This window comes from the organism of the source record quoted next, unplaced genomic scaffold, assembly GCF_019419815.1.
Source record: "Pyrus x bretschneideri cultivar Hongxiangsu unplaced genomic scaffold, Pyrus_bretschneideri_v1 Contig38, whole genome shotgun sequence".
NCBI classification, from domain to species: domain Eukaryota; kingdom Viridiplantae; phylum Streptophyta; class Magnoliopsida; order Rosales; family Rosaceae; genus Pyrus; species Pyrus x bretschneideri.
This window is the reverse complement of record NW_025999701.1, coordinates 3,700,438-3,728,340: the sequence shown is the minus strand read 5'-3', so window position 1 is coordinate 3,728,340 and position 27,903 is coordinate 3,700,438. Positions and strand designations below refer to the sequence as shown.

General features: G+C 34.8%; 2 protein-coding genes across 3 annotated transcripts; both read left to right on the top strand.

The window, feature by feature from the left end:
* The first annotated feature begins 6,674 nt into the window (after window positions 1–6,674).
* Window positions 6,675–17,283, top strand: LOC103935600 (TMV resistance protein N). 2 transcript variants are annotated; one of them, XM_048564250.1, is made up of 10 exons: window positions 6,675–6,726; window positions 7,172–7,296; window positions 7,433–7,953; window positions 10,934–12,080; window positions 12,237–12,509; window positions 12,627–13,691; window positions 13,801–14,475; window positions 14,637–15,220; window positions 15,909–16,898; window positions 17,007–17,283. In XM_048564250.1, the coding sequence occupies exons 3-9, from the start codon at window positions 7,457–7,459 to the stop codon at window positions 16,855–16,857; spliced, it is 5,190 nt and encodes a 1,729-aa protein (XP_048420207.1). In that variant the 5' UTR covers window positions 6,675–6,726; window positions 7,172–7,296; window positions 7,433–7,456; the 3' UTR covers window positions 16,858–16,898; window positions 17,007–17,283. The 2 variants fall into 2 exon arrangements, with proteins under 2 accessions (XP_048420207.1, XP_048420206.1); XM_048564249.1 differs by having other exon boundaries at window positions 7,388–7,953.
* A 10,008-nt stretch (window positions 17,284–27,291) lies between these two features.
* LOC125468415 (disease resistance protein RUN1-like) lies at window positions 27,292–27,687 on the top strand. The gene has a single exon (XM_048564104.1). The coding sequence runs from the start codon at window positions 27,292–27,294 to the stop codon at window positions 27,685–27,687; it is 396 nt and encodes a 131-aa protein (XP_048420061.1).
* The last annotated feature ends 216 nt before the right edge of the window (window positions 27,688–27,903 follow it).

Sequence of the window (27,903 nt, the reverse complement as noted above, 5' to 3'; positions counted from 1 at the left end):
AAGCATTGACTGCCTCACCCCAGAAGGAAAGTGGCATTTTCTTATCATGCAGCATTGACTTGGTCATTTCAACCACAGTCCTATTCTTCCTCTCAGCTACACCATTCTGCTGTGGTGTGTAAGCCACTGTCAATTGCTTCTGCAATCCTGCCCCTTCACAGAATTCCTGGAACTCAATGGAAGTGAACTCACCACCTCTGTCACTTCTCAGTCTTTTGATCTTCAGACCACACTGAAGTTCAACCATTACTTTGAACTTTTTGAAAATAGTAAAAACCTCACTCTTGTTTCTCATGAAGTAAACCCAAACCATCCTGGTGCAGTCATCAATAAATAACAGAAAGTATCTGTTCCCACTGAGTGTAGGTGTCTTCATAGGACCACACACATCTGTGTGAATAAGTTCTAGAGGTTGGCTAGCTCTCCATGCATTTCCAGTTTCGAAGGAGTCCCTGTGATGCTTCCCCAGTATACAACCTTCACAAGGTTCTTTTGTTTCCTGTAGCTCAGGTAGTCCAGTCACCATTTGTAATCTCTCCAAGTTCTTCAAACTGTGAAAGTTGAGATGTCCATACCTCTTGTGCCATAACCATGAATTCTCTGCCACGCTTGCTTTTAAAGCAACTGAGTTAGTGTAGTCTAGCATAAGTGGAAAGCTTTTGTTTTCTGTCATGCCAGCTTGTGTTACCAGATTTTGGAGACTTCTGTCATCAAAGATCTCCACCATGTCATCCCCAAAGAGTAAGAAGTAACCATGTGCAATCATTTGTCCCACACTAAGGAGATTTTCATCAAGACCAGGTACTAGTATCACATCCTTGATGAATCTTCTTCCACCCTTTGTCTCTAGAACAAGAGTTCCTTTTCCAGTAGCTTCCACAAGTTGACCATTTCCCATTTTAACTCTGCAATTGAAGCTTCTGTCAATATTGACTAATAGTGATTCATATGCAGTCATGTGATTACTGCATCCACTGTCAATATACCAGATTCCTCTTTTATTTTCAGTTCTTGCAACACTACACGCAAAAAAAACATTTACTTCCTCTTCTTCTGCTCTATGTGCATAGTTGACAGCTTGGTTCCTTCTTGGATTACAGTCTTTTGCCAGATGACCAAATCTCTCACACTTAGTGCATTTGGGCTTTCCCTTATACCAGCAGACACCATAGTGTAGTTTGTCACATATTTTGCACTTGGTTTTGGTGGATTCACTGCTAGATTCTGATCTTGGTTGTGGAGTGAACTTGTTATCCCATTTTTTTCCTTTTCCTTTCCAGAATTTCTTTTGATTTGAGTTGTTCCCCTGAGCCTTGTAGCTGCTATCTCTGTCAGTCACACTTAGGCTAGAAAAAGCTTTCTCAGCTAAGCTTTCAGAGTGCATGTTTAACCTCTGCTCATATCCTTTCAGTGTACCAATCACTTCCTGAACCTCAATGGAATCAAGGTCCCTAGTTTCTTCTATAATGGATGCAATGGAATCATAAGATTTGGGCAGGCTTATAAGTATCTTTTGCACTAATCTTTGGTTTGATAGTTCATCACCAAGAGTTTTCATTTGATTCACTATATCAGTCATCCTAGTTAAGTACACAGATAGAGATTCGCCTTCATTCATTCTAGTATACTCAAAATCTCTCCTTAAACATTGTAGTTTGACAGATCTAACCTTTTTGTCACCACGAAACTCTTGTTGAAGAACATCCCATGCAGCCTTGGATGATTCAAAATTTGAGATTCGAGGAAATATTTCGTCAGAAACTGCCCCTTGAATGATACCAAGAGCTTTTGCATCTCTGGTTTCATTAATCTTCATTGAGCTCTTGACTGACTGATGATCTTCATCACTGGAATCATCTCCAGACTCTGCATTTTCAATACCCTTGTCCACCAAGTTCCAAAGATCATATGATTTGAATATGGTCTTCATCTTGATAGACCAGAAATCGTAGTTGGACCCGTTGAAGATAGGAGCCCTTAGGTCTCCTCCACTGCTCGAAGTAGCCATGTGAGACTTATAAGAGCAGTAAGGTTTTCAAAAATTCTGGAATTGAGTTTCCCTCCTTTTTCAGTAGTACGTAGCACACAAAACGCCCAGTTCTGAATTCTTGATCAGAACCTAAGCTCTGAGGCCATGTTAAAATCTAGAATTGCATGAAGTTTATATTTTGGAGAGGGAAAATATTACACGGAAGAGGAAAAGATTTTTCAGAATGTGCAGAGCTCTCTGCACAGAGAGCAGTAGCACAGATATTATAGAGAAAATATCAGAACAACACTTTTTGTTACAAGCTATCTGAGCCCTTAAACTATAAAACAGAAATCTAAGCCAACACTTGTCCTATAAGACTAAGTAATAACTTAACAGTTGATCCCTTCCTTCTCAGCCATTAGATCGAAAACAACTTTCATTTGATTCCAACAGTTTCCACTTCCCTTCAGATCTCCACCATCAAGCACCATGATTCTTCAACCCTACCAACAAATCACCATGAGAGCTAGCTGCTGAAGAAATATAAGAAGAAGATGAAACATCGATTGCGATGGCATGTCTAGAAGTAGAAGACTCCAAAAGTTTAATCCGAAACCCAGATCTGATTAAGGGATTGCGGTGTTAAGGATTTGTCAGGATAAATAATTGAAGCATTCGGTTTTGCTTGTCAAATATTATTGGACGATATAATTGAATCCCAAACCCAATCAGAACCATGTAAAACTTAACCTTAACAATATACTGCCGGCGCGTATCGGACCTGTGATATGCGTCCAAATTTTCTGATAAGCTGGCATGTCTGTGCTTGTCAGACATGGCTTTTGTTTTATCTTTCAAATACTCGTGTCCTTGGTGTTGCTTTCCACTAATTACGGTACTTCTATTTTCCCAATAAGATTCCCCCGATTCTTTTGGTAAAGATTTTAAGAATCCATAAATAATGTCTGTTTATCATTATGATCATTTTTTATCAAGTATTATTTATATTTAATTTTAAATAAAAATATTTAAAATAATTTTTAATTGCAAAATGTATAATGAACAGACACGATTTATAAATCCTTAGATTCGTTAAGAATCCGGATTCTTCATTCTCAACTGCTACTTTCCGTTAATTATATTTTTTGACAACTGTTAATTATTCTTTTGGTTGCCACTTACAATCTATTATGTACTAGTAGTATTCTTCTTTACTTGTAAATAAGAAATATTAAAATTTGGTTCTTGTTAAAAATAAATTTGAATTATTGCCTATTACGAAGGTTAACACATTTCTCTTGCCTTCGTTTGTTAAAAAAAAAATAAAATAATAATAATAATATTTTTTTGGTTTGTAATTCCATTGAGCAGTGCTTTCACATCCACTATAAATATATAGCTCCATGTCCATCTCTCAACCCCAAGATTGAGTATCATCTCCCTCGTCTCAATCTGCTCTCTCTCCCTCTCTATCTGCTTCTCTCCAACATCCTCCTCTCATACGAACTCCAATATCGACGCTGCCCACCCCTCTCGACCTGGAGGACGTAGATCTGCAAACCCAGTTCATCCCATCACATTATCCAACGCATGTGCAAGCGCCCAGATCGGCAATTCCCAGCTCTACAAACTTACAGATCTACAATCCAGGCATGTTCTTGTGTTATTGGTCGTTTTCTTTACTGATATCTGAACTGGCAAGAGCTCCTATAAAAGAGATGAAAAAACAGGTGAAAAACAAAATAGATACCCAAAACAAAAGAAAGTTGCACCAAGAATGTGAAACCCACATTGGAGAGGTCTTCATTTGGGATCAAGAGAGTCGATTTTCTATAGAAACAACATACCTATTCTAAATTGGACTCTCATGCTAAATTTTACACCCTTAAATCCATAAAAAAATCCGTGTTTGACTATCCTTTTGCCGACAGCTTCCGTAAAGGAGACTGACCCAACATTAGTAACTGCCTGACTGCTGTTGCTATTTGAGTGACTGTCTACTTGTGCTTATAATATACAGACATATCCATACAATTATGTTATATGAGTTGAGAGATGGGGGACCCGACAATTTTTACACATAGTATAAGGCTCACTTTGTATGTATTTTTAACAAATTTTTAAAGGAAATTTTAATGAAAAGGCTTGAGCCAATAAATATTTAATCAAAAATTATTCTAAAATGTTATTTAACCAAAAGAACTTAAAGTTTAACAAAAAATCATTCAAAACTATAGTCCACAGGTCAAACTTACAAGCCCAACCCACTACAAATCTACAGTTCCGTGAATAGCTCTAAATGATTTCATATTATCTTGATTTTTCACCAACCTCAACCCAACATGAAACCTCCATAATAACTCTCTGTCTTCCTATCAAATTGAATTCTCCCATTTCAAAAACAACCAAATCAAAGTTGAAAAATGAAGCATTCATTAGCACAAAGCTGTCGAAACAAGTTCAAAGAAGTATAATGGTAGAAACCATCAAAAAAGTTTAATAGCAGAAACTAGCAAAAAAGTGTCTGGATAAAAAAAAGAACTAAAACATAAAATTGTTTTTGGATAACCCAAGACATAACACTGCTTCTAGAAAAAAAAAAAAATCAGATATAACATTTGTTTTGTCTATGCACAAACAAACACTGTATCTGGAAAGAAAAGAACCAAAATCTAGAAACAATGTCTTAAATTTCAAAAACAGTGACTTAGATTTCAGAAACAGTGATTTAATTCCAGAAACAGTCTATGTTTTAACCTTTGACTATTTTTTTTTCTTTCATATATTAGTTGATTATGTTTAAGAAACATGATGCTTATTTTTCTTTGAATCCAAATAGTGAATTTCACTATTTATTTTCTAGCTTATGTTTAAAAAACAGTGTGTTTATTTCATTTGGATCTAGAAACAATGACTTAGATTCCAAAAACAGTAACTTAGATTCCAGAAACAGTAACCTAGATTCTAGAAACAGTGACTTAGATTCCAGAAACGGTTTTACTTAAAATCCAGAAACAATTTATTTTTACAGTCCAGAAACACTGACCCGTCATTATTATTGAATAGCATGCAGATCTCAAATTTATTTACAGAAGAAACAAACGATGAAAATTGAAAAATAGTACCTCGAATACACTATAAATAATGACGACGATCACATTTCAACGAAATAATACAAAATATAAATTAAATAGCATGAGGATCTATATTTTTGTTTGAAAGAGAAATAAGGTCTGCAAAATAACGATGAACTTAATTAATGAAGAAAATTTGGAACTCAACCTAAAAAAATTAGGGGTAAAATTGACAAATCATAATTTATTATATTTGGGCTATTTTTAGTTGAACTACTTTAATATGGGTCTTCTACTAATCATTAAACAAAACTTATAACATGTTTTTTTTATTAAAATTAAAATTTTTCAAGTAAATTTCATTAATTTTCCTTTTTTTTAAATGAGATTTTATAAAAAAAGTTATTCGCATTCTAAAACTTTTATTACGCATTACAAACATTTTATATTTAGAAAGAAAAATATATTTATTAAAAAGTATAATAAAATTTTTAGATTGTCAATAGGCTTTTTTTATTAGCATTCCACAGAATGTTGATTACATCTTTCATTAAAATTTAATATTAAATAACTTACATACCTAATATGTAATGACAGTTTCGACCTTATAAATTTAAAAAAAAAAATCCAAATTACTTTTCACATGTATATCATAAGTTTATTTATCTTCTTCAACTCTCAAAACCACTCTCATCCTCCATTGTATAATTAATGAAATTCCAAACGTGTTAATTGAAAAAATTATTCTTGACGAATGAAATGTGAAATCAACGTTTTCGGAAACTTTACATAAGGTAAGACTTTGTATTTTCATTGTTTTAGTGATTTCAACGACATCGGTATGCATATAGTTGCGTTATGAATGATATCCATTAAAAACAAATATGATTGATGATGAGAATCACACCTAATAAACCTTAGCCATATTAGATTACAAAGATCCCTTGATTTTAAAAGCAGCGTAACAACCTAATTTCTTCTCTAATTAAATGATTCAATAACTAAATCCATTCCCATGATTCGATCAAAGGAAAAGAAGAGGAATAATCATCAACCCTAATATTTATTTAATCCCCATTACCCAATGATAATACAATAAGCCTTGTCAATAACATTTCTATATTTTTATGTTATTTCATTATCTCTGTTTTATTATAAAAATTTGACTTGATATTTTGTTATTAAAAAAAATTCGACTTGATACTTTGTTTTATCATTTTATCTAAATTACCTAATAACAAAATCGCTTTGTCAACTTAAGGAAAGTAAAAATATAAAGTTAACTCTGTCAATGAAGTAAAAAAATTATCAAATTAACTCCCAGCCAGGTGATCATGATTCATATTAGTTGTTATTATTTTTTCTTTCACGTTTCTCTCAAATAAAATAAACTTTTAGTGACAAAATAGTTATCCAAAAACAGTGGCAAAATACATGAACATCCTTTTCAACGACAAAACAATAGTTTGAAGGTCGTCACCAAAAGATTTTAGCGACTATTTTATATTCTATCTTTGTAAATTTTATTTTTAAAATTGTATAAGCACATGCATAATGTTGTACAATTGCTAGTTCTTATTAATTAGAGCAGGGCATATTTTTGTATATTTACCTATTTACAAATTCTGCAGATGGAGCTTTATTGCAAGTGACATAAAGGAATTATGCATGTGCACTATGGTATGAGTTCAATTGTCACTTATTTTGTTCTCCTAACAGTTAACTATTAACCTATTAACTTTATCGTTTGTAAAAAGCACATATATATATATATATATATATTTATTTTGTTATCAACTGTGTCTTTGCACCTCTACCAATTGACTCTTGTTTGTTTGTCTTGATCTTATGTTGATTATTTTATTCTTTATTTAAATAAATTAATTTACAAATTATTTAAAATAATTAAGGAAAAGATGAAGTCACTGGTTGATTTTTGTTATTTTATTTTTTACAGCGACATCAACTACTTTGAACGTCGTTTTTTTTTTTTTTTTTTTTCAATTAAACTGACTGATTCAAAGAATTCTGAGTTGGGAGAGGTATTTTATGGTATTTTGAAAGCTTCACCTATTTACTATTCTCACATGATATACATGAACTAATTTAAGCCGTCGTTTCGCAGTAATACTAAGAGAACTGCCGTAGTCCAGCAAACTCTCCTAAAGAAGAAAAGAAAGATAGTTCAGCAAAACCTCTCCTCTTAATTATACAAATTAATATTCGTATCACTATCGACCTAGCTAGCCAGTAAGTTACTTAATTTACTCCACTGTCTTCCAGCGCGTTCATAATTTTATATCTTATTTATCCTCTTTCTTCTTCCTTCTCTTCTTCTTAGCCTTATGGATATTCTTCTTCTCTTTCAACCCAAACACCAATGGAGCATGGGGAAGTTCTAGCAGATTGCATGGGAACCCAAAAGGCACATTCATCTCCTCCAACCCCTGAATGCGTACATGAGGTCTTCCTGAGTTTTAGGGGCGAGGACACCCGCGATGGGTTTACGAAATATATGTACACTGCTTTGAAAAGGAAAGGAATCAATACATTTCGGGATGACGATAAACTTGAGAGGGGAAAGACCATTAAACCAGAACTCTTGAAGGCAATTGAGGAATCGAAGTTGGCAGTCGTCATTCTTTCAGATGACTTTGCTTCTTCAACGTGGTGTTTAGATGAGCTTGCGCATATCGTAAAGTGCAATGAAGACAAGGGGCTTCAAATTTTTCCAGTTTTCTATTACGTTGATCCATCTGAGGTAAGAAAGCAAAGAACAGGAAATTTTGGCAAGGCCCTTGCTAAGCATGAAGAAGATTTCAAGAACGAAATCGGGAAGGTGGAAAGGTGGAGGGAAGCTTTAAAGCATGTGTCGAATATCTCCGGATGGCATATTCAGAAAGAAAGGTACGCACTTCTCTTCTCAATGAAGTAATCGTATATCTGAACTGTTTTGATAACAATATATGCCGTGAATTATGTTAGACATTTAATTTTGAAATAACAAGTTAAATGCTTGTATCACATTCCATAAACTTTACTATATAGATTTCCAGATTTGTAAGTGATAAGGAAAAACTTTTTATATGAAGCCATGATGAAATACACCAACTGATCTTCTCCTTCTGTAGTCCAAAGTGCCCAGGCAATCGATCGGTCAAGCATTCAGAACAGAAAACAAGCCATGATGAAATAAACCAATTGATCTTATATATAATAATCCTCCTATCAAAGAGTAATTGTGGGCAATATGGAGAGAGTGGGTTATAACCTCTCTGTGTTGGTTATTCCAATATGTCGTTTCCAAATAAAAGTCCTAATATATCTTCCTAATTTAAATGTAACTCTATTTTCCGTCAAAGAAAATATAACTCTGTTTATTTTTTGAAAGGCTTAAATGTTAAAATGGTCCCTGTGTTTTAGTCATTGGGTCAATTTAGTCCATATGTTTTCAATTTGAACAATTTGGTCCTTGTGATCATCTCCGTTAGCCAATTACACATATTTTCATCTAATTTCTATAAAGGAATTTACAAATTATTATAAACTTTTTTCATTTAAAATATTTAAAAAATGAAATAAAATTAAAAATTGAAATAAAAATTATTCTCCTCCCAACTCCCTGACCTCCTCCCTAACTTTACCCCCTCTCTTTTCTATGTCGCAACCTTAATCATTTTTTAGATTGGAAGTTTTATCTCTTATATGTGTTATTTATCATTGATTTGTATTTTTTTGTACAGAGAAAAGGTAATTATATCTTATATAATTTTTCTTACGAATTTTTTAAAAGTGATTGAATGAAATGTTCTTAATTGGCTAATAGACACAAACACGATGGCTAAATTAGCCAAATCGAAAACAAGGGGACTAAATTGGCCATATTGCTATCACACAGGGACCATTTTGACATTTAAGCCTAATTAAAATGGCAAACTCACATAAGTATAAAATACTTTCATTCTTCCACATAAGTGTAGCCAATTTATCAAGCACAATTATAGTCTGACGTGTTATCCGATAGACAAATTAATCCGATACAACACCAAACACCCGACTATTTAGTTATTATCATCCGACGACTATTTATTCGATTCAACTGAAATAATTAGTACAGTCCGAGTTGCCAAACGAAGCCTTAGAGAGTAAAGTGACCGCTACCACCTACCACCACAATTGTTGCCACCACCATCGCCATAACCATACCCTTCACCATAGTCACCACTATCATTACAACTATTGCCGCCAAAGCTACCACCACCACCAAATTCGCAACTGCCATCACTACCACCACAACCACAACTATCACCACTGCCTTTACCACCATTGTTACCTTTGCACCCAACCACCACATCCCACTATTAGCACCACCACCATACCTCCACCATTACTGCTACCATCGCCACCACTGCAACCAACATTGTCCTAGCCACTGTTGTCCTCGTTCATACTCCTACTACGTACCATGTCCATTTTGTCATTGTATACAATTACAACATTTTACATTAAAATTTACCAAAATACTTTTACACTACTTTTCATACTCACACCACTTTTAAAATACAATTAACCAAATGCTCGATCTGCTTTACTTTACAACTGATTATTCCAAACTGGCCCTTAGGGTTCAGCCAAATAAATTCTAAAACATCACTGGGCTAGGTTTTGTACCAATTCTTTTGTTTGCTTCAAGTACTCCATATCTTTTCTTATAGTCTCTTTCAAAGCCTTTCTATGTCTTCCTCTACCCCTTTTGCCCTATGCCTTCATCTTATAGTCGCATCTTCTAACCGGAGCATCTGTAGGTCTTTGGCTCATGCGTTCAAATCATCTTAACGGATTTGCTTTCATTTTATCTTCAATTGCGGCCACTCATACTTTTCCTCGGATATCCTCATTCTTAATCTTATCCTTTCTCATGTGCTCACATCCAAAGAAGCATGCTCATCTCTGCTACACTCATTTTTTGCACATGCTGCTTTTTGACCACCCAACATTCTGTTCCATAAGTATCGTTGGCCTTATTGCCATCTTATAAAAATTTTCCTTCAGCTATAGTAGCATACGCACAACACACCCCATGCATTATTCCACTTCATCCACTAGCTTGTATTCTTTAATTGAGATAGTTTGCTTGGATCTATCTTGCAAATAATGAAAAATTAGATTGAGATCTGCATCAGAATAAAAAAGAAATTTCACTTCATAAGCAAACTATCCTGATTTCACTTATCAGATAGTAAACTATTCTTTTTCATAAGCAAACTATCTTGATATGATTGGTTAGATAGATTCACACTATTCTTTTTTTCTCACCCTTATTTGTTTTTAACATCTTATTTATAGGTATATTATCCATTTATGCATTTGCTCCTTTAGTTAGGTCGGATGATATGCAAGTGGGTTTATGTTTGTATGTTAGCATATGTTTGTAATGCTCATGTGCTGCGTTTGTAATCACTTCAATCAAACTTTATGTGATTCACTTTTTCATTACTTATGCCTAAATCCCTTGGAATTTGGAAGTTCCTCGCCCCAAACACACCATGAGAAATGCATAACATTACAACGGGCGAGGAATTTGCAAATGACTACTTGGAAGGCATCATTTACAAATCTCTACCACATACCTTTGTCATGCCCTTGAGATGCGTTTTCTAATTCCTCATATCTACCTTTGTAGGGGACGTTGTTGGTTTCTTTAAGAGTGAAATTGGATTTCAGAAAATAAAAAGATAAAAAATTGTGGGGTGAACTTGGATAATTGCAGGGTCTAGATAGAAAAAAAAACTATTCTTTCGGACTCATCACACATTATTCCTTTTCTATTTTTGTATTGATGGCTGATGGGGACTTCTTACTAAAAATGCTTTATTATTTTTTGTAGGTCTTATGAATCAGAAATTATTCAGGACATTGCTCAAAAGATTTTAGATCTGTTGAAACCGTTACGTGCAAACAGGGATTTGATTGGAATAGATTGTCGGCTAAAGAAAGTGATGCAGTTGTGCTTTGATCCAGCGCCATTATCCAATGATGATGTTCGCACAATAGGGATATGGGGAGTTGGGGGCATAGGAAAGACAATTCTGGCACGACAAGCTTTTGAAAAGATCGTGTTAGAGAGGAGTGAGGAATTTAAACACATATGCTTTCTTGACCGTGTAAGAGAGGAATGCGGAAAACATGGCCGAGGTCTAGTTTACTTGCAAAATTATCTTTTTAAGACTCTGCCAGACAGCAATAAAGATGATCGCATACAAGACATCCCTAAAGGGAAAGAGCTGTTAAGTGCAAGACTCCGTTTCCATAAGGTGCTCATCGTACTGGACGATGTTGATGATTTTGAACAGATCAAAGCTTTAGCAGATTGTTCTTGGTTGAGTCCAGGAAGTCGAGTCATTGTAACAACCAGAGACAAGACGACGTTAAAGAAGTGTCAAGTAAATGATGATAAAATATACGAGGTTGAGAAACTGACTCCTGGAGAAGCTTTTCAGCTCTTCTGTCGGAAAGCCTTTAAGAAAAGTCATGCTCCAGATGATCATTATAAAGACCTGTCTGACAAATTTGTCGAGTATGCCAGTGGCCTCCCATTGGCTCTTCAAGTGCTAGGTTCATACTTGAATGAGGAAAAAGATTGGGCAGAAGTGTTGGATAAACTTAAAGAGTATCCTGAAAAAGGCATTGATGGTGTGCTTGAAATAAGTTGTCGTGGATTAGAGCACACACAAAGGGAAATCTTTTTAGACATTGCGTGCTTCTTCAATGGAGAGGATGAAGTTCGTGTTAAAAAGATACTAGAAAGTTGTGGCTTCTATCCAAACAATGGTATACTTGACCTCGTTGATAAGTCTCTAATTACAATTGAGCACAATAAACTGTGGATGCATGATTTACTACAACAAACGGGTCAACAAATTGCTGTCAAAGAATTTCCTAAAGAGCCGGGAAAACGTAGCAGGTTGTGGGTTAATAACAAGGCTTACAAAGACAAAGAGTCGTGGCATAATGAAGTACTCACAGAAAATACTGTAAGTATTAATACTAGTTTGTGAGTTAATTATTCAATTAAGGGGTTATATAATTGATCCAACATACCTTTATAGGTGCTTATAAGACTTTGTCAATTTTTTGTCTTACCAGGTTGCTTATATATCTAACTTTTGAACCTTATCTTTTTGGCATAGGGAACAAATCTTGTTGAAGGCATGTTCCTATGCTTGCCTGAGACGAGACAAATAAAGTTGGATGCTGACCCATTCTCAAAAATGTACAACCTAAGATTGTTGAAGATTTGTAATGCGAACTTTTCCAAATGCCCTGAATATTTCTCTAACAAGTTACGGCTTTTGGAATGGCATGAATATCCGTTAGAATGTCTGCCATCGAGTTTTGGACCACATCAGCTCGTTGAACTCAAGATGCCTAACAGCCGCATTAAGCAGCTATGGAATGAAAGGGTAAGACACTCTTTACTATACCTATTTTTTATGGCAGTGAAATTATACGCAGAATTAGTGGAGGAAGATGTTCAGGCTAAAATATATTTTTTTTCCTTTCCTAATATCTCATAACAGCTTCCGCTGATGGAAAATTTGGTGCAAATCGATCTTTCCAACTCTCAAAGCTTGACAAAGACTCTGGACTTCAGTATGGTCCCAAATCTAGAGGAGCTGATCCTTGAAGGCTGTGTGAAATTATTAGAGCTTCACTCGACAATTGGGAGCCTGCAACACCTTCGTTTATTGAATTTAAAGGGTTGTGAAAGTCTAGATAGCCTTCCCTCTATCAGCTTGGGATCCCTCAAAACTCTTATTCTTTCGGGGTGTTCAAAACTCACTAAGTTCCCAGAGATTGTGGGAAGCATGGAAAAGTTGTCACGACTTTATTTAGATGGAACAGCTATAATAGAGCTGCCGGTAAAATTCAAGAAGTTGAGAGGTCTTATTTTGTTAAATCTGAAAGGCTGCAAGAACCTTCATTTGAGTCGTTCAAGCATCCTTGGTAGTTTGACATCTCTGAAAGATCTCAATTTGTCTGGCTGCTCGCATGTTGAACTGCCTGAAAACATAGGGAACTTGCAACATTTGGAGGAGCTTGATGCCTGTGACAGCGGCATAAGAAAAGTTCCCTCCTCCATTTCACGTCTGAATAAGCTTAAACTATTATGTTTAAATAGATGTAAAGATGAGCAAATGGGTTTGCAGTTGCCTAACTCTTTCTCAGGTTTGACCTCATTGTATAGATTAAATCTAGGTCAATGCGGTCTTGAGGAAAGAGCCATCCCTGATGATATTGACTGCTTATCTTCATTGTTGTATTTGGATTTGAGTGAAAACAATTTTGTGAGCTTACCAGCAGGCATCTCTCAACTTCCTGAGCTTAAACAACTTTCCTTGTTTAGGTGCAGAAATCTAGAGTTGTTACCAAAAACTCTTCCATCCAAGCTAACGCATGTATCTGCTCGTGAGTGCCCAATGTTGAAAAATTATTCAAGTAATTTGACAATACGGGCTGATGACGGTTTCTGTCACATAGATTGTGGAAACCCTTGCGAAAATGAAGAGAACGAAGACTACAACCATTTTCCACTTCCAATTCCAGAAGACCATGCTGAAACACACTTTCCTAAGTACATTGAGGTACTCACTCACCACATTGATCTTTCAATCTAGCAAGCTTCCTCATTTTATATCATATAGCCACACTGACGTCTTTATTTCGTCTGATTTTTCTTTTTCAAATTTGCAGGAGCGAATAAAAAGTGAAGAGTCGTTTGAATTGCGTTTTCCTCACAGTGCTATAATTCCCGACTGGTGTAGTGAATATTCAAGTCGGGATTCTGTAACCATCCAACTATCTGATAGCACGTGGATAGGGTTTGCCCTGTTTGTTGTTTTTGAACTTCTCGTGAAGGAAGATTTTGATAACAGTTGGGAAATGAAAGACACTTTTTGCCATTTTAGCACCTCGGAAGATCCTCTAGTCCTTCATAAGTTTAATAATTTCAGAAAGGGGTCGTATGGACTTTGTTGCTATCAGCCACGAGGCAGGCAATTTGCACGGCAATTGAGTACAGAAAGTAGGCTACTTAAAGCTTCAGTTTCAACAAATAGACCTGATCTGAAAGTAAAAGGTTGCGCATTACAACTAATATACCAAAAAGATGCTGCAGCGTTTGTTCGCGATTTATCAGAATCTGCTAATGGACATCTGAATTTGAATTTTGGTCGACATTGTAAGGGAATATTGGATCGGGCAAGGGAACTGAACAACTCTGGTGAGGTGACCGTAATTGGCTCTAATCTACAAGAGCTAGGATCAACTTCAACTTCAAATCAAGGCAGCAGTAGCCAAAGTACTACTTACTCTAACATCGAGCAGTCAAATGGGGAGTTACAGCTGTTGCTTTCAGCACTGTATGAGGTCTCTCACTCTCTCTCTCTCTCTCTCTCTCTCTCTCTCTCTCTCTCTCTCTCTCTCTCTCTCTATATATATATATATATATATATATATATATATCTCCCTCCCTCCCTCTCTCCCCCTCCCCCTCTCACTAAAAGTTTAATTATATATGTACTGTGTAGGGATGCAATGGACGCGAGAAGAATTTTCATTTTATTTTTTCTCATCCTATAATTTCACGCTGGTTCATCCATCACTATGCTGGAGGCGTAGCACTTTGTCACCTTCCTCAACACTTATATGATGACAGGAGATGGGTAGGATTCGAACTATATGTTGTCCTTACCTGGTCTTCATCTGATTACAACAATCCTCCCCATTCTGCATGGCTCCATGTTGATTTGTGTTCCCCTGAAGGTCGTATAATGCATAGGTGCATCAAAATACACAACCTTGGACAAAAGCAACTAGTTGTTCTGCACATCCCACGTGTTTGTTTTTCACAACACGAGTTGGATCAATGTCAAGGTGTTTGCGCTTTGTTTGGAACCAGTACCCTTGACGTGGAAGTCGAAGTGTGTGGGAGCCGTCTGGCATATGAGCAAGACTTGAAAGAGTTAATCAAAGCATTAGCAACTGAATGCACATTCAAGGGACCACTCGACCTACTTTATGTGCAGGCACGAACATATGTTGAAAACATGGTGGAAAGTCCACTTCGTGAAGCTTTGACGGTTCAACGTGAAGCACTAGTACCTCAATTCAGGTTAGAATTTTTTTTTATTTTTTATTTAAACACCACCTCAATTCAGGTTAGAATTTTTTATATTTAAACACCACTCGTATCTTAATTCACCCCACACTTTACTTGATATTTTCGTCTTTTCTCCCAAAATTGCTCCTATTCTAATACTATCACATCCACACCCACATATCATTCTGCGCATTTGTCCATGTTCCATGGGTATGAGTTTGGGGCCTAAAAAGCATGAGAGGAAACAATTGGGGCTGATTTGGGTTTGGATTGCACTCAGCAGACATGAGTATGAGTTTGGGGGTTCTGCTAGGTCCATGTGATCATGCATCATGTTTGTGAGTTTTTTTTCTTTCGTTCTTTTGAGATTTGTAAGAGGCTAAAAATGGTGTGTGTTTGTTATTTCTCTTTTTTTTTTTCTTTCCTGTATCTACTTTTTGAAGCCTCAATGAGGATCGTAGGATTAAATACCACAATTTTAGTTGTTTGCACAAGAAGTCTGTGTGTGACTTCGGGCAAGAAAGCACAAGAAGTCTTAATCAGTTAAAAAAATTTAATAAAGAAAAGTGATGGGTGAACGCCGATAGTGATGTTTAAATATAAAACCCCTATACTTAATTTCATGCGCTGACAATTTGTCATCATGCATCACAAAGTTAATTTTCAATCTAACAAATATTTCTGTGGAATATTAATGCAGAGAAATCTGGGAAGTTTCTAAATTGTTCTGGCAAGATCTGCTTCTGAACTCAGGTCCTAAAGAACAAGTACATGAACAAGATTTCACTTCAAGATTGGACTACTACATGTGCTATCTCGAACAAAAGCAAGTCCTTATGGAACCACTTGGCCATCTACTTGTCCATTCCAAACACTATCTTTTGGAAAATGGGGATTCCATCCAACAACATGATGCGGAAAGATATTCAGAATCATTGGATAGACAGTTATACATCATGGCTGAGAATCAACTCTCTGGAAGCTATAATATAGCTGAGTGGAAAAAAAGTATTGTGGTGTTGCTTCAAATTTGGAAGGAGGCCATTCTCAGTCTCAAAGGACATACAATCTCTGTTTTGAAGCATTTCGATCCTTCCGCACCATACAACTTTTGTTTCCCTCAGAAGCAAATTCTGGAGTGGTTTAAAAATCAGAGTAGTAAGTCATCCAAGATCGGAATGGAACTACCTCAGAATCTGTACGATGATGATAATTGGAGGGGACTTGTGATATGTGCTGCATTTTCAGTCCATGAGCTTCCAACTGCTACCCTTGAAAAACTGGGTTCAGAAATGACTGTCGAACTTATGTGTCACTTAAGTACTGAGGAGTATTGCTTGAACCCTATTCCCATTTGTTCCACAACTAAAGAGAAATTCAAGTGGTTGCATCTCCGCGGATTTATCTGGCTGACTTACATACCCCGAAATTTCCTGGCAGAATTCAAGGACATAACACTTGTACTAGCCAGAATTTATCATGGTTGCCCAGGCTTGACTGTCGAGGATACCGGTATTCGTCTCTTATACAAGCACGAAGTGGAGGAGCTAAAGCAAGCAATGACCCAGTGCTGGACCTCCTTCTTTGACAATTCAGACCTCATCCGTCAATTCGTAGAAGAAGATGAAATTATTCAGTCGAGCGGTTGATGAATTTTGAACAAGGAATGATGTTCGGAGGACATATCAAGGTCTGATCGCTTTCTCCATCACTCCATGATATTCCCTTCTTCGTCTTCTCTCTCACATCAAACTCCAGCATAATTATTAATTACTGACATGATATTTGTAATATGCAGGACCACGGATCCATCGGGACTTTCATAAGCATTCCCCCAGGCTCATAGTACTTCTGAATTTATGGAATAAATTTTCTATGATTGGCTGTTGAAGAGAACCAATTAAATAAGTGCAAATAGTTTGCATGGTTAGTGAAGTAGTGCCTCACTGTTTAATTTTCGTCTTCCTTTTTGCCAGTTAGTACTACGACTTTGTCTTCATGAGCTCCTTATGAATAAAGGGATGCGTGTTGTACGTTTTATTTAATATATACATATTCCAGACTGAGTTATTCAATTAATAAGAGTTGATAGTTCTCTCAAGTTGTCTAACTTCTTTGCTTTTATCTTTGATTTGGACGAGTGGTGAACAAAGGTGCGATAAGTTTGTCAACTTATAACCAAATTGGATGGAGCAAGTCTAAAGTTGCAATGTTGAAAATAGAAAATCATGAGTAATTTTTAAGGAAAACTAAGAAAAAGTACATAAAAACTTCTCTTTTAATTAAAAACCATTTTTAAAGGTATAGTGAATAGTACCAGGAAAAAAGTATAAATGTGGTTTTTTGTTAAAAATGAACAATACCGGGAGCGTTTTGTTAAACCTTCCTAGTTTTTAATCCAATTGAAATGACTCGTTTGAATAACTTGTTTGAAAATGCTTTTAAAGTACTAAAAATCATTTTTAGTGAAATTGTTTTTGGGTTTTAAAAGCACTTGATCAGTGCTTTCTACAATGCAAGAAGCGCCAGTTATTTGTTTTTTGCAGGAAACACTTCAAGTTTTTTTTAATATTCACTTGCATTTTACTAAGGATTGGTTCTAAGAACACTTTCATTAGAAGTGCTTTCAGTCATTTTAAAAATATTTCCAAACCAGCGGAAAATCATTCGTTGAAAATCACAAGTTTGTAACCAATTTAGCGTTACGGTCTAGTGATATTCCTCTTATTTGCAAGTGAAAAGTCTTATGTTCGAATTTTGAAAATAACAAGTCTATAAGCATGTTGGTTACACTACAGACCACTACTACGTACATGGAAATGGCAAGTTCATAATAATTAAGCATGTTGGCCACACTACAGACCACTACAACATATAAGCTATTTAGCGAGGAAATGATCCCTCAGTAAAGGTGCTAACTTGGACGCTAAGTGGTTTCAGCTAGGCCTGGCAAACGGGTCGTGTTTATCGTGTTCGTGTCGTTTTCGTGTAACACCTGTTATCTTAACGGGTCGTGTCGTGTCACACCCGTTATCTTAACGGGTCCTTAACAGGTCGTGTCACTTTACCCAACGGGTAAAGTGACCCGACCCGTTATGACCCATTATGACCCGTTAAGAAAAAAATATATTTTTTTTAAATTTGCACATACCACACATTGCCACATAAATATTACTTCAAAACATTAAAACATTTCTCGTTCAAGTACTATATCTACACTCGAAAATAGAAGCCTAATAAAAAAAATAATACATACACTACTAATATATTACAAATATTAAATGTGCAAGGATAAAGAGTTTTGTTTTTAAGATTGTAAGTCTTTTTCAAAAGTTTACACCTCCATTTACAAAATCTTCAATTTACATCGATCATCATGAAATTGTATTCAATTTACACCTACATCTATATAATTATTATAGTTTTTACTTTTTAGGGATATAAAATTATTAAATTAATGTATATAATTATTAATATTATAGTTGATTCATACTTTTATTAAGTATATAAATTATAACATAAGATTTTGTGATATCCACATCCACTAGTGTAAATATTTTAAATTGAAGATCAAATTCATTCTTTGTATTCATATAGGGTCAAGGAGTGTAGCTGTAAAAATTCATCAAAATCAGAGTTAAAATAACCGTTAAATCTTGATTTTTCATTTATAACCGTCGAAAAGCTTTGTCCTGTTACTTGATCTCTGAATGTTTTTTTTTTTGTGATTTTTTGCTGATGTGATCTCCAAGCATATACAAACAATTTTGACGGTTTGGATCGTTGAAATTAGTTTTGGAGAATTCGTAAAACGATAGATTGACTAACACTTAGAGTTTATTTATACTTTCATTAAGTATAACATAAGATTTTGTGGTATCCACTTGTGTAAATATTTTAAATTGAAGATCGAATTCATTCATTGTATTCATATAGGGTCAAGGAGTGTAGTTATAAAAAATCATCAAAATCGGAGTTAAAATAACCGTTAAATCGTGATTTTTCGTTTATAACCGTTGAAAAGCTTTGTCCCGTTACTTGATCTCTGAATGTTTTTTTTTTTGTGATTTTTTGCTGATGTGATCTCCAATTATATACAAACAATTTTGACGGTTTGGATCGTTGAAATTAGTTTTGGAGAATTCGTATGCCATCAATCAAGTTCCGTGTGTGTGTGTGTATATATATATTTATTAAGTAGATTTAAATCTATTTATTTTGTACGTATAAATTATAATTGATTGGTATACGGAATAGTACATACATCACGTGTCACGTGTGTCATTATAAAAATAGTGAGATATGTTATGACAGTCATGTGTGTGATAAAAAGTTAATAACTTAAAAAAAAAAAAAATTTCTCACCACTTCTATTAATTTTCATTTTTCCCTCTCTTTTTTGTTTCCTTTTCAACTTTTTCTTATCATTTTCACTTTTCCCTCCAACATATTTCCCTAATTCCCTCACTTTTTTGTTTCATTTTCAACTTTTCTTAACATTTTCATTTTCCCTCCATTTTTTTTTTCAAAAAGGGCGACAAGTTGGCAACGGCAAGAAATTGATTATTGAAATTTGAATGGAAAGAAATCCCATCAAATTTCAATGGATGCAAAATCATGCAATGCATCATGCATATTAAATTATTAATTAATAATTATTATAGTTTTTATAAAATTTAATATATATATATAATTATTATAGATAGACTTAATATTTTGGGGGTATAATTATTATAGTATATATAATTATTATAATTATTATAAATTTTATAGTTAATTTAATATATATATATATATATATATTTATTATAATTTTTAGGGGTATAAAATTGTAAAATTAATGTATATAATTATTATAGTATTTTTTTAGGGTTATAAAATTATAAAAATAATATTCTGCTTATCGTGTATCGTGTTACCCACGTGTATACCCGAACCAACCCGTTATCTTAACAGGTGGTTATCGGGTTACCCGATAACCACCCGATTCGTTATCGTGTCGACCCAAACACCTGTTAATTTCGTGTCGTGTCGTGTCGGGTTATCGGGTCGTGTCAGAAATTGCTAGGCCTAGTTTCAGCGAGGAAATATAGTTGTCACTAATTTAGTCATTAAACATTATACTGTGCTGCGGCGTAAATTATTAATATTTTACCAAAATTTATTCAAATATCTATGAATTAAAATATGAATATTCAACAGTTAGATCATCAAAACTCATTGTAGATTGAGCCCCACAAGGTATCCCTCACAATAAGTTTATTCGATGAATCCTTCAATGGAAGAGATATATATAGATAATGCTTAGGAGATTAACTATTAGACCAAATTTTATAAATCACATAATGTTGTTGATGATTGAATTATTACTTAAATGTTAGTTAATGTACATATTTGCTATTGACCCACCAAATCAAAAGGGTCCATGAAATTGAAAATCAATCAATGTATACTAGTACAAAAAACAGTTTGCGCGATGCATGTCCTTCGTCATGCAAAGTCAAAAAATGTTGCTTGAAAATTAGCGCAACGAAACCTTCGTCACGCACCAACCATTGCGCCAAGGCAATGAAGGTAGGGTTTGTGTGACAAAGAAGTAACATGCGTCGCGCCAAACTACTTTGCATGACGCACACCCTTTGTTGCGCAAAGTGTCTTTGCGCGACGCAAGACCATCCGTCGCGCAAATACTACTTTGCACGACATAGGTTACCTGTACAAGAATACTCATTTGCTCGCCCTAAGCCCTCATCTGCTCGCCTTGGGTTGCAAGCTGACCTTTTAGGGTTGCCACTTCCTCCTTCTAGGCATTGACCTCTCATGTGGTCGATCTGGAAGAAGAGACACCTATCTCACCAACCCCGCGCCTTCCCCATACACCGAACAACCTTGCCATGACGACGACTGAACTTCTGATCTAGGACCTCAGTCAGGATTTGAAAACCTGCATCCTCGGGAACATTGATGTCCTCAATCGGGGTCTCCAGGGGAAGCTGCGATGTTGCTTCTTGGAGAGGCTTTAAAAAAAATTATTCGGGTTTAATTTACTATTTTGTCGATTACTTTTATTTTGGTCATTTTTCTATAATTTTGTTGATAAAGTTAATTTTGTCTTTTCATATCTTTTGGTTAACAAAGAGAATTTCGTTAATAGGTAGGTGAGGTTTATATTTTTATTTTTCTAAAGTTAGTCATATGTTATGATGACAAATGGGTGAGGAAAGAAAAATAACAACATAATTTGGTTTATGCGAAAGTATTACTGCTCATAATTTCATTTTGTGATGCAAAATTAAATTGTCTTTCTTGTAGTTGACAAAGACGGTTTTCTACTCGTTTTGATGTGCTTTTAAAATGATTGAAAGCGCTTTTAGTGAAATTGTTTTTGAAACCAATTCTTAGTAAAAATCCAAGTGGATCCTGAAAAAGCACTTTAAGTGCTTCTTGCAAGAAGCACATATCTGGTGCTTCTTCTAAAAAGCACTTAAAGTGCTTTTGGAACTCAAAATCAGTTTAACTAAAAACGGTTTCAAATATTTTAAAGCACATCCAAACGAGTCATTTGTTAATAGAAAGTTAACTGCTGACTCCGTAAGTGGGTGTTTTGTTTAAAATTTGTAAGTGATCCAGATCAAAAAAGTTGGTGTTATTGAATTTATTTCAGTTTTCTTCTCTTTCAATTTTAGTTGAATTTTATCATATTTCATTTTCTTAGTTTTATTAAAGAAAAACTGATTTAGTATTTTGTTATTAATTAAGAATAGAAAGTTAACTACCGACTACGAATGTGGGTGCTTTGTTTAAAATTTGTAAGTGATACTTTGATCCAGATCAAAAATTTGTAGTGTTATTGAATTTAGTCCGGTTTTCTTCTTTTTCAATTTTAGTTAAAATTTTTAATTTATGCATCTATACTCAAAATTTTAATTTGTATGTTTAAATATAAAAATTTACTAGTTAAAAAAGAAAATTTATGTCATTATATATGATACCTATGTCATATAATTTTGGGTTGCCTATCACTTATTCACCAATAATTTTAGTCCCTATATTCTTGAGCCAATCAAATTTAGATTGTTTTGTTTTCCTTGGGCCAACTAGAACCTAACTCTCTCTCTCTTCCTCACGGCAGCCCAATCAGGGCTTGTGATCTTTTTCTTCGGACCAATCCCATGCACACACACACATACACCCACACACGTACCCTTTTTCTCTCTCATTCTCGAGACTTCCTCTTTCTTCTTCTTGCACCCAAGACATCCCCAGCTCACTTACACCTCAAACTCTTACGGATTGAACTTGTGAAGTTTACCATCAGACTCCCCTCGACCTCACAATCACTGTTTTACCATTAATTCTTCGATTTGGTGAACTTTGAGTCGATGACTCGTGAGCTCCGATGCGGTGGAGCTTAGGTCGATGGGATCGCGGATGAATTACATGGTTTTGAGACTTAGGGAAACCTCCACGTAACTCCCTAAGGACTCTAGAGTAAGTTTAGGAAGGAGTTGACATCGGAACAAGTGAGTTCAAGAAGTTTCAGTTTTGGCCAGTTCTTTCGAGGGATTTTCAGGCCCGTTCCTGTTTGATTTTTGACACTCAAGAGGTATGAACTTGTTCTATTCCTCAAGAGCTTCAAATCCATATAAATTTCGTGGATTTTGGTTGAAAAATGAGTTAGATATAAAAGTTTTAAAATTTTCTAGAAACCGGCGAGTACAGACGGCGGCTGGTGGCGGATTCCGGTGAGTCAGCGGAGAAGAAGAGGAATATTCCGTTAACTTTGACTGAATATATTGACGGCGTCAGGTAACTCCATTAGGATTTAACGAAATATTCTACTATTTTAACGAAATGTTCTCTAATGTCGTTAGGGATTCTGTCAGTGTGCAAGGTACGTGCCTTGACCGGATCATGAGGGTACGTGTGACGTCCAAAAATTATTCTAAAAATATGGGGGTGTTCGTGTTGTTGAGTAGATCATTTTGGTATATTCAAATTTGAGCAACGTATGAGAAGTTATTCCTCGGATTTATCTATGTGCTTTAAAATTAACGAAAAATTAGTTATTTTGCATATAGGTGAAACGTACCCTGAGAACGAGCGTGGACAAGCAAGATTAGGGGGGGGCCGATCCTGCTACTTATTAGTGAGTGGGTATTTGCTCTCTATATATATAAATACACACACACACACACACACACATCATGGTTTCTAGGGCATTTTTTTAAACAAATATTTATGCTTTAAATGCCATGTCAAAAATGAGTTACAATTTAAGTATTTCACTATTATCAATCATGAATTATATTGTTTGATGCTGCAGAGGCTTAGGTGAGCTTCAGGTGAGTATATTGTGATTGTATTGGTTGCATTGCACATCATTATGCATAGATGCATTTAGAGTTCATCATTCCTGCACCCCGGTGTTAGTGCTCCCGCTCGAGGTTAGGGCACAATCATTCATGTGATGTTCACCTCCTACACTACACGCTTACCTTGGATCCAAATTTGGTGCCAGCCCTGTCGTACAGACCATAATAGGTGGTTCCGACTCGTAAGTGACCCGCGATTATTCGCACAGCCTTCACGTGATCGTAGCACTTGAGCGCACATATTTACATCCAGCCCTGTCGTATAGACCAAAATAGGTGGTTTCGACTCGTGTGTTAGCATATACTGATGAGCTATGGGTCCAATCGTATAGGTTATATTAGGTGAGTTCGGCTGTCATATTACTTTATATTGATTTCACCTGGCTTACATCTTTTAGTGCGAAAACGTTATGACATGGCATATTCCAGCTTTTACTGGCCTTGTGCATTGGTATTCGTATGTGTATATTTACTATTATTTTCTAGAAACTATACGGGTTTTACAGTGAGGGGTTATTATGTTCAGAAAAGATAAATGTGTTTTCAAACATTTTGTTTTTGCCCACTCACCCTTCTGTTTTGTGCCCCTCCAGGTCCTAGGTAGTTGTACATTTTGGTGGCTCACGAGGACTTCTCGGTGGTTTTGATGATCTACTAAATAAGTGTAGAGATCTTCTCCCTATTTTGTGTAATTAGCACTTAGTTGGTTTGACTACACTGTTGGATTGCCTACGCTCTGAATACTTGTATTTGGTACTTGATCACCTTCACGCACTTATTTATTATCACTAGTTAAATTAGCTTAGGTTGGTTTTTATTTACTCGCATTTACCTATTACTATCATCACTTCTATTGCGCACTTGGCTACGTCACCCTCACGTGACGGCCAGCACGTCTCGACTTCGGTCGGGTGTGTCAAGCAATGATTGTAATTTTGTAAATATGTGGGGGTATATATACTTGCCATTTGAAATTTTCACTAAATGGACACTGAATACTATGCTTTGAAGAAAAGAAAAGACACTTGTTTTAGAAGCATGGTATATCCTGCTTCGGTTTTTCTATGCTTTTCTACTGTCATTGGGCAGCATTTTTTTAATTTTTTTTTTTAAACGCATTTGATATTCCAAATTTTTTAATAAATTACTTTTCATAAAAACACCATAATCTCAAACCAGTCCTAAAAGATGATTTTATACGTAACGCGAGATTCATCACAATTTAATGAAAAGATAGTAAAAATAAAATGATGTGGATAATTGGATTTTATCTAGCAAAGTGGACTATATCCCGTGATGACTCACAAGATTGGACTCATATCAAGTTTAGTCAATTTGAATCAAAGAATTATTTCTTTATCATATAAGCGACTTATTAACAAAACTCTCATTGTCAACCAAAGGATGGTGAAAAAACAATTTGATCTTATATCACAAAATAAAATTGAAGACAATAATGTAATTTTGCACAAACCAAATTTTTATATTTTTTCTTTTCTGACCCACATGTTATCATAGAATATTTCTAATTCTAAAAATTAAAATATAAATCTCTATCCACTCCCATGTTCTCTCTCTCTCTCTCTCTCTCTTATTACCTCTATCTTTCAGATTTCTAACTTTTCTCTTTCCCATATATTTTTCACAAAAAAAAAAAGAAAAAAAAAGAAAGCAAAATGACTGTTTTGCACACAAAGTGTGTAGGCTTAAGCTAGTTTTATATAAATCTCTACTAATTAATAAAACACTCATTGTCAACCAAAACCCTATGAAATTACCAGTTTAACCCTCTAATTAAAATAGAACATAAATAAGAAATATGGGGCATAAATGTAATTTCAAAAAACCAAATTTTGCTGTTTTTTTTTCAAATCCTCACTCTACATGTAATCCTAACATATCTCTAATGAAAAAAAATAAAAAATAAAAAACTTCCCACTCCCTCATTCTCTATCACTCTCTTCCTCTCTCTTTCTATTTCAAAAACAAAAATAAAAAAAATTTCACATACACTTTGTGTGTGCCCATATACTAGTATTCTATTAAGAGAAGAGCCCTTGTCAACTTTTTCCCCCATTTTTTTCAATTTTGCCCATACTTTTCAATACACAATATTGACATGAGGAGGGCAAAATAGTAATTTTGTACCTTTTGGCAAAATAGTAATTTTGTACCTTTTGACAAAATGACAATCATATCCTTATTTTTTCTATTTTACCCTGTTTTTTTTTTTTTTTTTGAGATAATGACAATGATATTTTTCTAATTTTATCTTCACTTTTGATACACAATATTTACATAAGGAGGACAAAACAGTAATTATGTAATATTAAAAAAATATGCACTTATTAAGAGAAATTGTTCACACACACACAAAGTGTGTGCTCGCTATCTGCTAGTTACTTATTAACAAAACCTTCTTTATTAACCGAAAAAGAGTGAATAGACAATTTGGTCTTCTACCCAAAATAAAACTACAAGCAATAATACAATTTCACACAAACCAAATTGTGCTTTTTTTTTTTTTTTTTTTTTTTTTTTTTTCAAATCTCACTCACATATCATCATAGCATCTCAAATTTAAAAAATTAAAATTAAAAACTATATTTCCTCAATCGCTCTTTCTCTCAAAGTTGCAACTTCTCTCTTTTTCATCTTATATATTTGTTTAACCTTTTTTATATTTACACACATATTCAACTAGTTCCTATTATGGGAGGGGGACATAATTTAGTGTGTTTGAATATTTTTCCAATTGTGCATATGGCTACAAGAAGTTGCGAAAAGCAATTCATGCCTATGCTATGCACTATGGGACGGACTCGATTGTCACTGATTTTCCTCCCCCAACAAATAACGATTAAAACAACTAACTCTATCGTTTAAAAAAAAAAAAAAAGTTTATTTACTAACGGTGTCTTTCTCGCTATATTAGCCTAACGTGTGTGTCAATTAATTCTTAATTGTCTTAGTCTTTACTTTTTGTTAGATATATTATCTTTATTTAAAAAAAAAATTTACAATTTATTTAAAAGAATTAAGAAAAAAAATGAAGGCAGTAGGTGGATTTTTGGCATTTAATTTTATTTACAGCCAACATCAGCTAATTTGAACGTGGGTTTTTATACTGTTTTGCTCTTTTTTCAATTATATTGACATTTTCAAAAATTCTAAATTAGGAGGGCATTTAATGATATTTTAAAAACTTTACTTATTTGGCCTTCTCACTTTATATGCGGAGATATAGATGAACTAATCCAAGCGTTGTTTTGCATAAATACCAAAAGAACTTGCATCACTAGTCCAGCAAAAGTCTCCTAAAGAAGAAAAGAAAGATAGTTCAGCAAAACCCCTCTTCTCTTAAGAGAAAATTTTCATTGTGATGGAAACACGAATAGTACATCAAGTGTTTTTTTATGTAAGTGATGAGAAATTTAATTTTTTAAGTTATTAACTTTTTAACAAACATATCCCACGATTTATATAATGACACGTAGTGTACCATCCCATGTGCCGGTCACATTGAAAAATTTCTCCTCTTTTTATTATACAAATATTCGTCTCACTATCGCCCAAGCTAGTAAGTTACTTTAATTTACTCCAATATCTTCCACCACGTTCATAGTTTTATTCCTTATTTATCCTTTTTTTTCTTCCTTTTCTTCTTCGCCTTATGAATATTCTTCGTCTCCTTCAACCTAAACACCAATGGAACATGGGGAAGTTCTAGCAGATTGCATGGGAACCCAAGAGGCACATTCATCTCCTTCAACCCCTGAATGCGTACACGAGGTCTTCCTGAATTTTAGGGGCGAGGACACCCGCGATGGGTTTACGAAATATTTTTACACTGCTTTGAAAAAGAAAGGAATCAATACATTTCTGGATGACGATAAACTTGAGAGGGGAAAGGCCATTAAACCAGAACTCTTAAAAGCAATTGAGGAATCTAGGTTGGCAGTCGTCATTCTTTCATGTGACTATGCTTCTTCAGCGTGGTGTTTGGATGAGCTTGCCCATATTGGAAAGTGCAATGAAGACAAGCGGCTTCAAATTTATCCGGTTTTCTATTACGTTGAACCATCTGAGGTAAGAAAGCAATAGACAGGAAATTTTGGCAAGGCCCTTGAGAAGCATGAAGCAGAGAACGACAATGGGAAGGTGAAAAGGTGGAGGGAAGCTTTAAACCATGTATAGAATATCGCCGGATGGCATATTCAGAAAGAATGGTACGTACTTCTCTTCTCAATTAAGTAATCGTATATCTGAATTGTTTTGATAACAATATATGACGTGAATTATGTCACATTTAATTTTGAA